Consider the following 15,458-nt stretch of genomic DNA (forward strand, 5'->3'; position numbering starts at 1 on the left):
TCATGGCTGCCAAAATAAGACACTGATATTTCATAGAACCCTGGAGACTTTCAGGAAAGCCAATGACAGTGCTGACTAAATGATAGTTTAGGACTTTAGCCCAGGTCAAATTCATTATCTTAATTCAAAGATTTAAAAGGTCCCATAAAACATGTTTTTTTCTGGTTACCTATTTTCATGGTTTTTGTTATTTCAGTTTCTTTCTGATTTCCCCAATGGCAGTAAACAAATGTTCCTATAAACATTTCATAGGAACATAAGCTTTCAGTTTCTTCATATGATGAATAATGATGCTTTTGTGGTTTTATTGTTTATCAAATTACAAAGAAAGAAAATGAAACTATTCCAAAAGTGGAAGTCAGTTCTTACTGCTTACGTGATAAGTTTGTGGTCATTGGCTATGGCAGCCTTTATAATGAATAGATGCTCTGAAACCCCATCAAACTGAGGAGGACCAAAGGAGGAAACTGCAAGGATGGCACATAATGGAAGGCTTCTTATGGAAAGTTCTCGGGAAATTTTTGAAAAATACCATATAGATGAAGAGGTGGGCTTCGCTCTGCCAAATCCACTGGTAAGATGGGGCACTAAGATATGGGCAAAAATGTTTTATTATCATTGCTTACCTGGACAAGTTTACTCCTATTGAACAAATGTGGTTCAGTAATTTTTACTAAACAAAGGGATAAGGCAGTGCCCAAATTAGAGGCCAAGTTTTAATAAATAGTTCATACTTAACTTAAAATTTTCTGCCTAGAAATTTAGTATTAAATGCACTTTTTAGCTACCTAATGCAGATAAGGAAAGTGATGAGATAAGGAAACTATAGAAGTATTTTGGTTTAATACAACTGCATTTTTGGAGGGCATTTTGAAAAAAAACAAAGTAATAAATGATCCATGAGTCAAACGAACCCCCTGTCTTGGCTGATATACCTTAAATTGTATGAAGTGTATGTTACTGCTTTGATTAGGTTTTTGAGATGGTATATCAAGCAACTGTGTGTTGTATTAATACTGCTTGTTGTTACTAAGCATAAGATTCAAGTGAGTCTAAGCTACCTTTTTTTCTTTTTACAAGCTTTGCCTACAAATAGCAAGACATGTAGAGTAAATGTTTGCCTTTAAAACTACATTTTTCTAAGTTGTATTCCAAAGAATGCCATGAAAACCATCTTATTATCTACTTCAGTTATTAAATATTTATATAGCATTATTAAGCAATTTACAAATATTCTTACTCCATCTTCACAACCATCCTAAAAGGTATCCTAAATTTTCCTGATGAGAAATTTAAGCCAGGCAGAATTTAGGTAATTACCCGAACTCACACAGCTAGCAATGACAGAGATGGAATGCGAACCTGACTAGTCTGGCTCCAGAGTCCATGATCTTAAAATTATTATAATATGCTGCTTCTCTTAATAGAAGAAGATATCAGGGCACTGGGTGGCTCAGTCGGTTAAGCGTCTGCCTTCAGCTCAGGTCATGATCCCACGACCCTGGGATCGAGCCCCATATCGGGCTCTCTGCTCAGCGGGAAGCCTGCTTCTCCCTCTGCCTGCCACTCTGCCTATCCATGCTCTCTGTCTATCTCTCTGTCAAATAAATAAATAAAATCTTAAAAAAAAAAAGAGAGAGAGAGAAGAAGATATGATAAGGCATTGCTTCTTCCCTACCCTACTCTCAGGTTTAATAAGGTCCATGAAATTCCATATGATTTCTAGGAACCAGTTACATGTTGTGACAATTCTATATACAAGTATATATCTATTTATTATAGCTCAAACAGAGTCTGTATTCTAGAGGACATCTTTTATCTTAGAGAGAGAGAGAATGAGCGAGGAAGGGGCAGAGGGAGAGAGAATCTCAAGCAGACTCCCCACTAAGCCCAGAGCCTGATGCAGGGTTTGATCTCACTACACTAAGATCATGACCTGAACCAAACCAAGGGCTGGATGCTCAACTGACTGAGCCACCCAGGCACCCCTAGAGGGTATCTGTAAATGCAGCAAATATATTTTTAGTAGAGATCCAATTTAACTGTACTTAGAGATAACATTCTGTAAATACCTTATATAATACAGGCAAATCTAAAGCAAATTCTTCCTCCCAATCTAATTCTTCTCCTCAAATTATTAAGTTAATTTAATGTTATTGCTAAAAGCACCTAGTTTACCTTATATTTGCAAATAAGTAATACTCAGACTTGCTACTCCTCCATTCAAGCACACCAAAGTGCCAGAATAAGATGGTTTTGAAAATGTACTTATCAGTGGTACAAGAACAAAAATCTTTTTCAGAAACTGTGAAACCTCCTATCATTTTTCCCCCACAGTAGGTTCTCTTAAAAATTAAGACATGATAGTTATGGAGACCTCTAGAACAGATTCCAAGGGGTAAAGCAAAACCCCCAAACCAAAGAAAAACAAAACCCTTCTCGAACTACTTAAAAAATAATGTTGCTACTTAAGATGCTTAGGAAGTTAGATCATGTCCTGAAACAAGAAAAATAAATTAGGGGCTACTTTTATTTCTTCACTGAAGATCTTTATAAACTCAAAAATATCCATTTCACCTCTTATAATCTATCAGCTTTCTATTCCAAAGGAAAATAATGTGTCTTCTAATTCCACATAGATACAAAACACATTCGCTAATCTAGCAGAAGTTGAATGACCCTCTGTGTTATTCTTCATTGATTCATATTATACCATTTAAACCCCCTCCAAACCAGAAGTATATATATATTTTTAAAGATTTTATTTATTTATTTACTTACTTATTTGAGAGAGAGAGAGAGAGACATAAGCAGGAGGAGTGGCAGGCAGAGGGAAAAGCAGGCTCCTCGCTGAGCAGGGAGCCCGATGCAGGACTCAATCCCAGAACCCTGGGATCATGACCTGAGCTGAAGGCAGACGCTTAACCGACTGAGCCACCCAGGCGTCCCTGAACTAGAAGTGTATTACTGATTGAATTTTACGTCTGTCAAATAGGAGGCTAATCATGATATATAACAACAACAACAACAAAATCCATTATTTGGGGAAAATAGTAACAACCAAAAATTCAGTTGTGCTACATAGTAGAACACACAACAAAAAAAGATGTATGTATTACTAAAAACACTAGATGATAGCATTTGTGTGGTTAGGGAGAAAAATTCGGAGAAACAAGAAAGGTGACTATCTAGTGCTTGGATCTTTCATTGTTAAAAATCTGCCCTAACAGACAAAGCCTGGCCGATTATATGCAGCAGGTGAAAATGTCTGAATTTTATGTTACATTTGCCTTTTTGTCTTACAGCTTACTTACAATATTAGCTTCATTTTGTAGCTGAAAACTTCACCCACATTGGTGTGAGTTAATCTCTCCATTTTTGCTATGTCTCCATAATTCAGTATTGATGACCTCAAGGACATGTCTGGAAACAGCTTAATGAAGGAGGCATGGGGAAAGAGCATATGGGAAGTTATTCAGAGATCTGAATCTCATTTCAGGGTGTTGTCTAGGTCTTTTATTTGCATGTTTTCCCTTGAGATGAAAATATAAATATAATAAGATCCAAGGAGACACTTTTGTTTGGCTTTTATTTGCACTTACTGGGTGAAATATAAACCTCTAGTACCAAAGCAGGCAATCAATATGTAAATATATAGCATCTCCTACATGTCCAGTACTGTCCCGGGTTCTGTAAGAAATATAAAATTAAAAGCATGATAAAATCCTTGCCATCACGTAGTGAGATTTTGAAAGAGCCTTTTCAAAGGTGGAAACAAACGTTCATTCACAACAAACTATATATTCAAAACAACTTCATAAACTGAGCTTTATTTTCCTTATTTATGAAATGGAGATAACAATCAACATTTTAGGTCATTATAATATTAAATATTTATTGAGCAAAATGCCTAGTCTATTGCTGACATCTAATAAATCTCATTTTTCTTTCCATTCAAAAAAACTTAAAATTTAGCCAGGAAAAAAAATAAATAGCAGGTAACAATAAATTTCTTAATAATGTAAAGGTATAATACATAGGGTGCATAACTGGGGTTGTAAGTGTAGACTGGAATAATCAGGATGATTTTAGTGGAACTTTTGAGGTGGCCTGTGAAAAAGAGGCAGGTAAGAGTTTGAGGAGAAGAAAAGAAGGTCGTGAGCCCTGGGTATGCAGGTGGCAATGCAGGGACTGGAGTTACTGGACAGGTAAGTGTGTGACAGGACAACGTTGCACAGAACTGATCTAGAGGCAAAATAGACTATCAGTCAGAAGCAAAACTACTTTGTAAAAATTTTCGCTACTAAATAAAAGTCCCATTTCTTTTTTTCAAGGAGGAGCTACCTCCGCCTTATGATGAATGGATTTCCATCGCTAAAAATCTGCCTGAACTGATTGACAAAAATGAGCTACGTAAAAAAGTTGACCAGGTTTGGAAAAGCATTACATTCCTCTTCCTCTGTTATAGCTTCTTAACATTTTTACCTTGGTTTTGAAGCTGTGTTGTCACCTGTATTGATTTGAGTCAACCTGTCTTTTATTCTCAGTTAAAAATTCACAGTATTGATGCCCTCAGAGATCACAAGTCGCAGCGCCTTGCACATCTGGCCCTGGGGTATATCACCATGGCATACGTGTGGAATCAAGGTGATGGAGATGTTCGAAAGGTTTGGAGATTTTTTGGTATTTCTTAGGTTACACGACAATTTACATCCAATTTAATGTAAAAAACATTCTAAAAGTATTATAACTAGATTTTGTGATGCTTGGATAACAGAAAAAAATGAAAAGGAAAACAATCATTCACTGATTTAACATGCCAACTGCTATCATTATTGGATTTTTAATCTCTTATTTATGTAACACACTTGCTCCAGCCTGTGTATATAGATGTATGTTCTGTGTCTTTCACTGAAATTTACTGTAAGCATTTCTTAGTTATTACACAATCCTTTTAGTCATCATTTGAAATCACTTTATAGTTTTTCATTGAGTTCCTGAATTTTATTTATTCAATCCTCTATTGATAAATACTGTACTTGTTTTTAATATTTTACCATTGTAAATGACATAATAATCAACATATTTGAATATGAAACATTTTCTCTATTTATGAGTTTTGGGAGATATGAACATATTATGGCTTTTCTTAGTGTTAAAATGCTATCTTACGTCTGTCAACTTGGAAGAACATATGGGTTTCACTCTACTCATCAACAATAGATAACTTTAGATTTAAAATAATGTCATCTTGTATTTTATCTGGCAACCCTAATTACAAGAAACCAATACAGACTGTAATACCAACTCTTTAAACCCCAAAGAGATAAAATAGATTCCAGAAGCACCTTCTGTCATTTAGGGAATATTCTTCCCCTTTTTGACAAAGGTAATTGGAATTTTGTCTTGTTTTTCTTTCCACATCCTGTTTAAATATACAACACATATTGTCCACCGATGTGATGTGTCATCCCCTGATATGGAAACAAAAGGAAAAAGTTGCTCTGCATAATCATGGGAACATCTTATACTTCTTTATAATCATCAAACTATCATGTCTAGAATTTTGATGACACAAAAAGGTATAAGATAGCCTGACAACCTAAGCACAAAGCCTCACTAGACTTGCTAGAATCTGAGTCTAGCTAAATGTGTAGGCATTGTATAGAAAAATCATAAATAACAAAGGGCAGCATATGCTAGGAGCAGAAGCATGAGAGAGTTGAGAGTAGAAGGAAAGTAGTTGGTATAATAATGAAATGCTTCAGAGAAGTGGAACCTGAACTACTTCTTGAAAGATTGGTAGAGCTTATCTAAAGAGGAGAGGAGCAGAAAAGAGAAAGGACCAGCAAAAAATAATATGGAGACCAGAACGTACATGGGATAATCAAAAGATAATAAATTTATGCAGTGGAGATCAGAATTATAAAAGAAAACATGAATAAATTTTTAATTTATCTAGTTTTTGTATACCACATTATTCCAAAAAGGATTTTAGAAACCAGCAACAAATATATTTAAGTGAGGAAATTGTAGGAAAGAAAAGTAAATGGATAAAAAATAAGATACATCAATATAAGGCACAATTTGCTACAGACTGGGCTAGAAACTAGCATCTGAGTTTCTTAGTTACTGCATGTTTCTAATAGATTAAGATGTGTTTGAACATCTTTTCTTTTTCCCAAGTCATTTTAAATTAACTTTTTAATTAAGCAACTTTCTTTTGTTTCCCTTCGATCTTTTCTTTAAATCAGAAAGAGGCAAAAATTTCCTTTTGAAATGTGTAAATCATTTGCAAACCAAAATATTTTATTTCCCAGAGGCACAAGCTCTGCAAGGGGAAGCATATATCCAGGTGTGACTTTGATAGCCAATGTTTCTCCTTCTAACATTTTGTTCTCTTTGTTAAACCATCTTTGTTAAAGTTAATACAAAGCCACTTAGGTTATAGCTCCCATGATTTTTGCAGAACTATGGAGTGGGCCACATCATCATACCACCTCTACCACTGCAGTCCCACTGCCCACTACTCCAGATGAGCTACACATCCCTGTCCTTTGCCTGGCTGGATACACATATTCCAACCATTGGCTTCTAATGACAAGGGTAACCTTAATTATTACATGGGACCATCTAATTATAAACCAAATGATAGTTAGATGAGGAAGTCAGGCAGATAAAGAATAAATGGTCAGCATTATGACTAATAGAGCAGTTGGAAAACATGGCTTGCATGTGTGACAACAATGGGCTTGCTAGGAAAGCATTTACCCATCAGGATTGCCCATGGAGGTAGGAGCCTTTTAGATTGTCGCCAGATATGGAGCAGAATCCTGAGTAATAGGCTCAGGAAAAAAGAGAGGTGAGTACAAAGTTTGCTGAGCTGCAGTCCCACTCCCACACTCAACAATTAGATAAGCCTCTATACCTCCTCTGAGGAAGGGTGAGTGAAAGAGCCAAGAGTGTCACTCCAATTGATACAATCTGCATGGAAATAGAAAGGCTAAAGGAGATTCCTCCTGCTGACCCAAGTAAGTCTTCAAGGATGAGCGCCCATGTCACTCTATGGCAAGGTTTTCTAAAAAATCATCCAGGACAGAGTTTCTGTCAGCACTGTGCTCCAAGTATGTATCATATCCCAAAGTCTTAATTACAAGTGACTTTGAATTTCTTTGAGACATTTGATTTTATCCTTTTATTGCCTGTAGATAAAGAGCTCCTTGCATAGAAGAGTTGCCTAACAAATATTCATGGAATGGATGCAAGAATAAATAAATGACTGCAAGTAACTCCCAGGCCATTAGAAAGTCAAGGATGCATCCTTTGTTCCTTGTACCCTCTACCTCCTTTTGCTCTCTCTCTGACTAGATTATGTCCACATCAACCTACATCTAAAACATAAACATTTAATAATTACCAGGACCGGGCGCCTGGGTGGCTCAGTTGGTTAAGCGACTGCCTTCGGCTCAGGTCATGATCCCAGGGTCCTGGGATCGAGTCCCGCATCGGGCTCCCGGCTCAGCAGGAAGCCTGCTTCTCCCTCTCCCACTCCCCCTGCTTGTGTTCCTGCTCTCGCTGTCTCTGTCTCTGTCAAATAAATAAATAAAATCTTAAAAAAAAAAAATTACCAGGACTAAGTTATGAAATGAGGAAGAGAAAATTACGATTGTTTGGTTTCAGAGTGCGGTTATGTAGAACAGCTCATGTTTTGGCACTAATAGAGCAGTTGGAATGGTAGTAGAAGAAATAGCAGGAAGGTAGCAGGAAGCAGAAGAAAAGGGAAGACACTTCAAAGGTTAATACTAAATTTTGTGTTTTCATTAGGTCCTGCCAGAGAATATTGCTGTTCCTTACTGTAAACTCTCTGATAAGCTGGGTCTACCTCCTATTCTGGTTTATGCAGACTGTGTCTTGGCAAACTGGAAGAAAAAGGATCCCAGTGGGTATGTAAACTATGATTATAACAGGAACTAAAGAAGTGCATCCTATTTACATCAATAAGGCATTAGTCATTGGTTTAATTTTTGGCAGAACAGCTTTCTTCTCTGTTTTGGGGGTATTTCTTTTTTGTGTGTGTGTGGTATGATTTCTTTTGATGGCATATCTATAACTACAAATATATAAGAGAAAGGTGTGTAATTATCATACAATGAAATGCACCATCTTAACTGTTCAGTTTGGTGATTTTGACTGTTCTATATAAATGGATAGCCCTAAGCAAGATACAGAATATCACCTCTGTGGCTCTTTCCATTCAATTTTCTCCTCTACCTCCAGGTAAAGATATTCTGATTTGTCATATTAAAAACTAATTTTTTTCTGCTATTGGATTTCATATCAATGAGATTATAGAGTATGTACTCTTTTGTGTCTGGCTTTCCTTATTAACATGTTTTGGTGTTTCTACAAATTTGATTTTTAACTATCCAGTTGAGTTAAAGGGTTGACACATTTTTAGCAGTAGAGATGGCAATGCCTGGGCCTTTGGTACCACCTGCTGAGGATCTAGGCCCCTCCTCTCCTTTAAGCAATGCGGTCCCCCATAAAGGGACCAGAGACTTGTGGTGCCCCAGGGCTTTGAGTGTGTATCTGCAGAGAAGTACTATAGACCGGGAAACACAAAATGAAAGGATTTGGTCTAGAAAAGAATGGGAAGTTACCAGAGAGGGAGACAAACGGTGAGAGACTCCTAACTATAGGAAACAAACAGGGTTACTGGAGGGGAGGGGCATGGGGGGGATGGGGTAACTGGTGATGAGCATTAAGGAGGGCACTTGACGCAATGAGTACCTGGTACTATATGCAACTGATGAATTATTGAAATCTACATCTGAAATTAATGATGTGCTGTATGTTGGCTAATTGAATTTAAATTAAAAAAATAGTTTATTAGTAACAACTAGTTTTGACTAAATGTGTGTTCCTTGAATATTTATTTTTTTTTACTTACAAAGTCCTAAGTGTTTGCAATGCTTAGTTGATAAATATTTTTTTAAAAACACACATATATATTTTTTTCTTTTTTGTGTATATCTTAACTTTGATACATAAGTAGTATTAGATTGAATAAGAATAACTCAAAGCCATTTGACTTTTAAATTGATTTTCTTTTTGTCTTCCAATTGATCCATTGTTTCATGGCTGCTTTCACAAGGCCTATGACTTACGAGTAAGTATTTGATTCTTATTTTATTATAAGAATTTTTATTCAAAGTGAGTATAGGTTTATCAGTATCCTCCAAATGTACTTTCTTAAAAGACCAATTGAATTCAAGCAAAAAATAACTCAAGTAATTGTGTAAAGAGCAAATAATCCCAATCTTTAATTAGATCTATGACTGTGATAGAACGTGTCTGCTTGATATATAGCTATAGATATATGCAAAAATAGCACTTGCATATATAAAAATGTAATTAATATGCATAAATGCAAAATGCACATACATCTGTGTGTCTGCCTTAATGACCGCAGTGGCCAGATACATAAACCTGTTCTTTTTGACCCAATCCTTACCATTTTAATCTATGTACTGAAGAGAGGCTGGGAGCTAGTGAAACAAAGGTAAATATCCTAGGAATAATCCTGCCCTGGTGAGGAAAGCAGATATAGGAAAATTATGTAAATTGCTTTATGATTAAGAGGAGAGTAAGAGGATAAAGGGCTGAGGAACTCTAACTAAATAAAAGGGATCCCTGTAACAAGTTATTTAAGCCGAGTTCTGAAGAGTGAGTAGGAAAGAATCAGAGGAGTGTTCATAGTGGAAGAAACAGCAAGAGTGAGGGCCTCAAAGTGAGGAAAATCGTGGTGCATTATCGGAACTGAAGGAAGGCTAGTGGTGCTCATATGTAGTGACTGAGACACAGTAGTGCGGAAAAGGGATGAAGAAATAAAGTTAGCAAAAAGATTACGTAGGACTTTTGGCTATGATTAGGGGTTTAAATAGCATCTTAAAAACAATGGAAATCTATGGAAGGTTTTTAAATGGGAGGAGTCTCATTTTACAGATGAGAACTCTGAGGCAGCAACAAGTTGCAGAAATGGACTGGCTTCAGAGACCGTGAATTTAACCAACGTGAATTTCATAGATCTACAGATATTGAGACCTTGTTTGCATTAGTACAAAACTTCAATAAAAAAGAAAATAGGGGGGTACCTGGGTGGCTCAGATGGTTACATGTCTGATTCTTGGTTGGTTTCAGCTCAGGTTATGATCTCATGGGTGGTGGGATTGAGCCCCGCATAGAGCTCCGCACTCAGGGCAGAGTCTGCTTGAGATTTTTTCTCTCCCTCTGCCCCTACCACTGCTTGTGCTCTCTCTTTCTATCTCTCTTTCTCTCAAATAAATAAATAAATTTCTCTTAAAAAAAATAAATAATAAATAAATAGTCTTTTTTAAAAAAAGAAAGAAAATAGGGTCTTATCAGTTATTTGCATTTCCCAATTTCTTTGTAAAGCAGGTAAACCATTGAAAAATTGAATCAGGTTCACAGATAAAAATAAGGAGATAAATATATTTATTTGAAGCAAAAAGACTCCTTAAAATTATACCTCACAAATGTCTCTATAAGCATTGAATATGTATAAATATATAAATACGGTAATATGTATACATGTGAAAAATTAATGAGAGAATAGAAACAGAAATAGTCTTGGAATTTCTAGTCCCAAATTCTAAAATGGAATTTCAAGTCCCAACTTAATCTACTATTAGATCTTAGACAATGGACCTAACACTCATATTCCCCAAAACATAACATAGATAGTAAAACCTATCATACTTCTCTCACAAGATTTTTTTGAAATTAAAATGGAATAAAAATACTTGAAAACTACAAAGCACTCGAATACACCAGTATTTTTGCTAAATTCTTGACTTCCTTGACTTATTTTCTTAGGAACATGGACATTCTGTTCTGGTTTCCTGGTGGAGACTGCAGTAAAGGATTTTTCCTGGTTTCACTGTTGGTGGAGATAGCAGCTGCTTCTGCAATCAAAGTACATCCATCCCTACCAGCAAATTTTTATCTCCATTTGCATAAGCAGAGCGATCACTTAGTAACTGAACTATATTATGCATGGAATAACTTTATCTTGACTAAATACAGCATTCAATTAGTTAATTGGATATAAGGGATCATCTGGTAGAAATAGTTTGTTTATTTTTGTGTGTCACCTAAAATATAAAACGTAAGACCCATTTATTTATTTATTTGTTTATTTATTTTAGAGAGAGAGAGAGCACAAGTGGGGAGGGGCAGAGGGAGAGAAAGAATCTTAAGCAGGCTCCACGCCCAGCATGGAGCCCGATGTGGGGCTGGATCTCATGACGCTGAGATCATGACCTGAGCTGAAATCCAGATTTGGACGCTTAACCGACTGAGCCACCCAGGTGCCCCAAGATCCATATATTTAGAATTAAGTTTAATACCTTAATAGGAGAGATGCATTTTTAATGCAATTTGGCATTGAAACTAGATCACAGAGTGACATAAATCCAATGGTTTTGACTATTAGAAATAGAACTGAGACTATATAAAACTAAATGATAAATAAATAAAAATAAATCCAAGCTTAATTAAATATAAGGAAATGAGTCAAACAATAAAAGGGTTCTCAGCCCAAAAATGAAGTGGAAATCCTACATTTAATTTAGGGATTAAGAATTAGGAGAATTTTATTCTATGCCAATATTTAGTGCTAGGAAACCTTACATGTTCATCTTTTTTTTTTTTTTTTCCCTTTAAGGTAATTCCTGATTTATTCAGGGCAGTTAAAAATGAGGACCGGAATACTATGCAAAAAGCACTGCGTTATATAGCTTCTTGTCTGCACCAAGCACGTAAAGAGTTTGAACAAATTAATGGTAAATATTGTATGCCTGAAAATATTCAAGGCTTGCAGTCACGTGCTTCTGATTTTCTGAGACTAGAGTTGTTGAGAAAATGGAAGAAAAACACTCTCACTTAGTGGTGTGTTTTCACTTTATCTCATTAAATAACTATATTTGCTTGTGGTAGGTTTTATTATGTGCATTTTATGGATAAGGTAATCTAATGGAGAGATAAGATAAGTGGCCCAAGGTTACACAGGTAGTAAATTGTGAAGTCGGGTCTCCTTAACTCTAAATAATGTCATTGCCTCCCACTGAAACCATGGATAAACTTGTGGAAGGTTCAGGCTGTTTTAAGTTCTGAAATACTTAGCTTCTGCTTTAGAGGAACTCCCTACAAATTCTGCTTTTTCACAAAATAAGTAAGAAACAACATAGAAAAACCACTGAGCTCCGAAGTTATTACAAAATTAATAGCTAAAAAACAGCAATAACTAAAAAAGTACATAAACAAGGATTTACAAAAAAAAAAAAAAAGCGTGCCCTGCTGGATAGCCTTATGTGATTGTGTTACTGCTGGTTGGTCCTTGGCAAAAAAATTGACCTTTAAATCAGAAAGGTTAGTAACCTTTGGGGAGGGAGACCCAGGGATGGTGTCCATAGGGCTCTTGAGGCTCTTATTTCTGCTTTTCATTTTGTGTAGGTTTGTTTCTTTATGTAAGTAGTTTATCTGTTCTATCAGTAAGCATATGAAATAGCTTTAAAGAAACGTTGACAGTTTAACTGGTCTCCTGAGGATGAGTCTGGTGGGCTTAGGTTCTTTGACCCAAGCTGTGTGTTACCCCTATGGTAGACCCTGTTCACTGAACAGGGGGCTCCCCTCAAAAAGGTCAGGTGAGTGAGAGAATTTGTCGTTAGGGACTTTTTCTGCACCAGCTGACATAATGCCTTTCCTGCAGCCTAAACTGAAACCCACTATCAGTTGTTTACAATATCTTGATCTCCTCTCTAAGTTCTGGTAACTGCTTAAACACACCTCATCTTTTTTACAGAATATGTGGACCCCAGCACATTTTTCAATGTTCTTCGCATATACTTGTCCGGGTATGTAATCTTATGCTTAAATTTGTTTTCTCTTAAAGAATTAACATAAAGAACACATCAAATTCCCACTGATGGTCCCCACTATCTATTGGGTTTAGGAAATAACTCCTATCATAAAATACATTTTGTAGAGAAAGAATAGACTGTTATGGACAGGAAAGGTAGTCATTTAGAAAAAAAAAAAAAAGGAATGATCTGTGCTAGTGCAAAGGTAAAGTTCCATTTATAGAATACTTATGCCAAATTTGTTCAGAACCATGTTATTTGTCACTCTCAAACATGAATATGAGTGGAAGGAGAGTGTGGAAGAATAATGAAGTTAATCTCATGTCACTTCCCATTCATCCTCTATTATAAGATTTTATACCTGTAAATTTGGCAATTATCCAAATAGTGATTATTTTTTTTCCTTCCTGGCCTAGCTGGAAAGGCAACTCCCAACTGCCAGAGGGTCTGAAGTACGAAGGTTTCTGGAACACTCCAAAGGCGTTTGCGGGGGGAAGTGCAGCCCAAAGTAGCATCTTTCAGTGCTTTGACGTTCTGCTGGGCATCCAGCAGAGTTCTGGTGAAGGTGAGTGGACAATGACAAATAATAATCATCTCATATGTTAGTACAATAGTGTTTTAATATCTAAAAAGTAACTTCTCATCAGCATCTCATCTGAGCTTATTTGATACTTTTAGAAGAATTAGTAAGGCAAGACTATATTGTCATCATCCCATTTCACAGACAACCAAGCAGGAACTTCTAAGTTTCATTAGAGGATAAGTGATGGGCTCTTATTAACCAGCTAGAAAGCAGTGAAGTCAGAACCAAAATCCAAGTTCATCACCCTCTCAGACTTGACATTTGGGCATGTATATAAGGCCTGACTGACTGTGGGGAAGCCCATAGCACATGTTCTGAAAATGTACGATCAGATTCAGAAAGAGAAAGTCACCTGCAAATGGGATGGGACAGAAGTTGGGGAGGTAGAGACCTCAGTGACAAGGGGAGGCTTAGCACTGCTTTTGGTCAGCTTACTGCCCCAGCAGCTCAAATTTGAAAGATGCACCAAAGGTGAAAGATGAACCTCATTCATTATATTCCTTCTAGGGGTTTAGAGCAGGCAGAAGAAGCTCCAATAAGAACTTTGTACTTTTCTCTGTTTTCCTAAACTTCTACTTAATAGTCAAAGGGAAAATCATTGGCATAGGTGAAAATATCATTTTTTTCTTAGTTAATTCATTTATTTAAAAATTGTCCCTTAAACTCTCTTAGACTCATGTTATGATCAGTCAAGTATAGATTATATACACCCTATCTATATCATCAGCTTTTTAGAAGGATCAAATACAGTAGGGAAGTGAGAAAGGACACAGAAACAAAAAACTTTATTATGAAAGAATTAGTTCAGCTCATGTGGTTTTCAGAATTAAGTATATATTACAATAATTATCATTACTAATAGCAAGACCAATAGCATTCTCATTGCCTCATGCTGCAATGGTGATTATGTGATCTCCTACCCACTCTGACCTCACTCTGCTCTTCTCACCTGGATTGGGGAATGCTTTGGCTTCCCTACTACCTAATCTCTCTCTCTTGTTCCTTCAGAATCTGCTGCCAGATTCCTCCAGGAAATGAGAAACTATATGCCACCAGCTCACCAGGAATTTCTTCTCTCATTAGAGTCAGGCCCCTCAGTCCGTGAATTTGTTCTTTCAAAAGGTGATGATGAGCTGCAGGAAGATTATAATGAGTGTGTGAAAGCTATGGTGTCCCTGAGAAACTATCATCTGCAGATGGTGACTAAGTACATTGTGATTCCTTCAAACCAGCAAGAAAATAAAGGAACTGGAGGCACTAGTGTCATGACTTTCCTGAGGAGTGTAAGAGGTACAACTAAGAACTTCCTGCTGAGAGATAATTAATGTAACTCAAACAAGGGCACATTTTGTCAAGACAAAGATGTATATATGTATCAGTGTCACTGCTCATTATATCAGACCCATGAATTAATAATACACAACTCTTTAATAGTACTTATAAAAGATTTCAAAATGCTTTTCCAGTATCTGTGTCTTCCTTGTATGAATATAATAAAAAGAAATTATATTAGATGTATTATAATCCATATTATGTAATTAGAATATAATGATGAATTCAATAAAAATTGATATGATATAATAAAATGTCTAAAAGTTGCTTTATTCATAACTATAAATAAATACTTCTCCAGATGAGACCTAGTCTACACTGCTACCTTTTAGCATGGCTAATCGATTCCTGTACTTCCCCTACAGTAATATCACACCTGTTTATAATTACCTATGTACTTGTCTATATTCTCATTACATGATAAGCTTCATGATGTCAGGGATACTCTATCATTTACTGACCCATGCATCCCCCAACCTTAGAATATACTTTACAAACATCTGTTGAATGAATATATAAAAGATTGAGTGACCTCATGAACAAATTAATCTGGACTAACAAGAAGAGGTCACTTTTGAAATATAATTTCTCCTGGGAGGTCA

At 36.1% G+C, this 15,458-nt stretch overlaps 1 protein-coding gene across 1 annotated transcript; it reads left to right on the forward strand.

The window, feature by feature from the left end:
- Window positions 1-468: 468 nt before the first annotated feature.
- On the forward strand, window positions 469-14,849 carry IDO1 (indoleamine 2,3-dioxygenase 1). Its single transcript, XM_021681527.1, has 10 exons — window positions 469-574; window positions 4,335-4,430; window positions 4,548-4,667; window positions 7,825-7,943; window positions 9,155-9,169; window positions 10,897-10,996; window positions 11,747-11,864; window positions 12,884-12,935; window positions 13,358-13,504; window positions 14,522-14,849. The coding sequence occupies exons 1-10, from the start codon at window positions 476-478 to the stop codon at window positions 14,847-14,849; spliced, it is 1,194 nt and encodes a 397-aa protein (XP_021537202.1). The 5' UTR covers window positions 469-475.
- Window positions 14,850-15,458: the final 609 nt, after the last annotated feature.

This window comes from Neomonachus schauinslandi, chromosome 2 (assembly GCF_002201575.2).
Source record: "Neomonachus schauinslandi chromosome 2, ASM220157v2, whole genome shotgun sequence".
Classification (NCBI taxonomy): domain Eukaryota; kingdom Metazoa; phylum Chordata; class Mammalia; order Carnivora; family Phocidae; genus Neomonachus; species Neomonachus schauinslandi.

Bases quoted from the DNA above. Each gene is read 5' to 3' on its own strand.
- IDO1 (XM_021681527.1), top strand. From the start codon at position 476: ATGGCACATAATGGAAGGCTTCTTATGGAAAGTTCTCGGGAAATTTTT. The intron at 4,668-7,824 runs GTTTGGAGATTT...TGTTTTCATTAG, and splicing joins GTGATGGAGATGTTCGAAAG to GTCCTGCCAGAGAATATTGC. The intron at 11,865-12,883 runs GTAAATATTGTA...TCTTTTTTACAG, and splicing joins AGAGTTTGAACAAATTAATG to AATATGTGGACCCCAGCACA.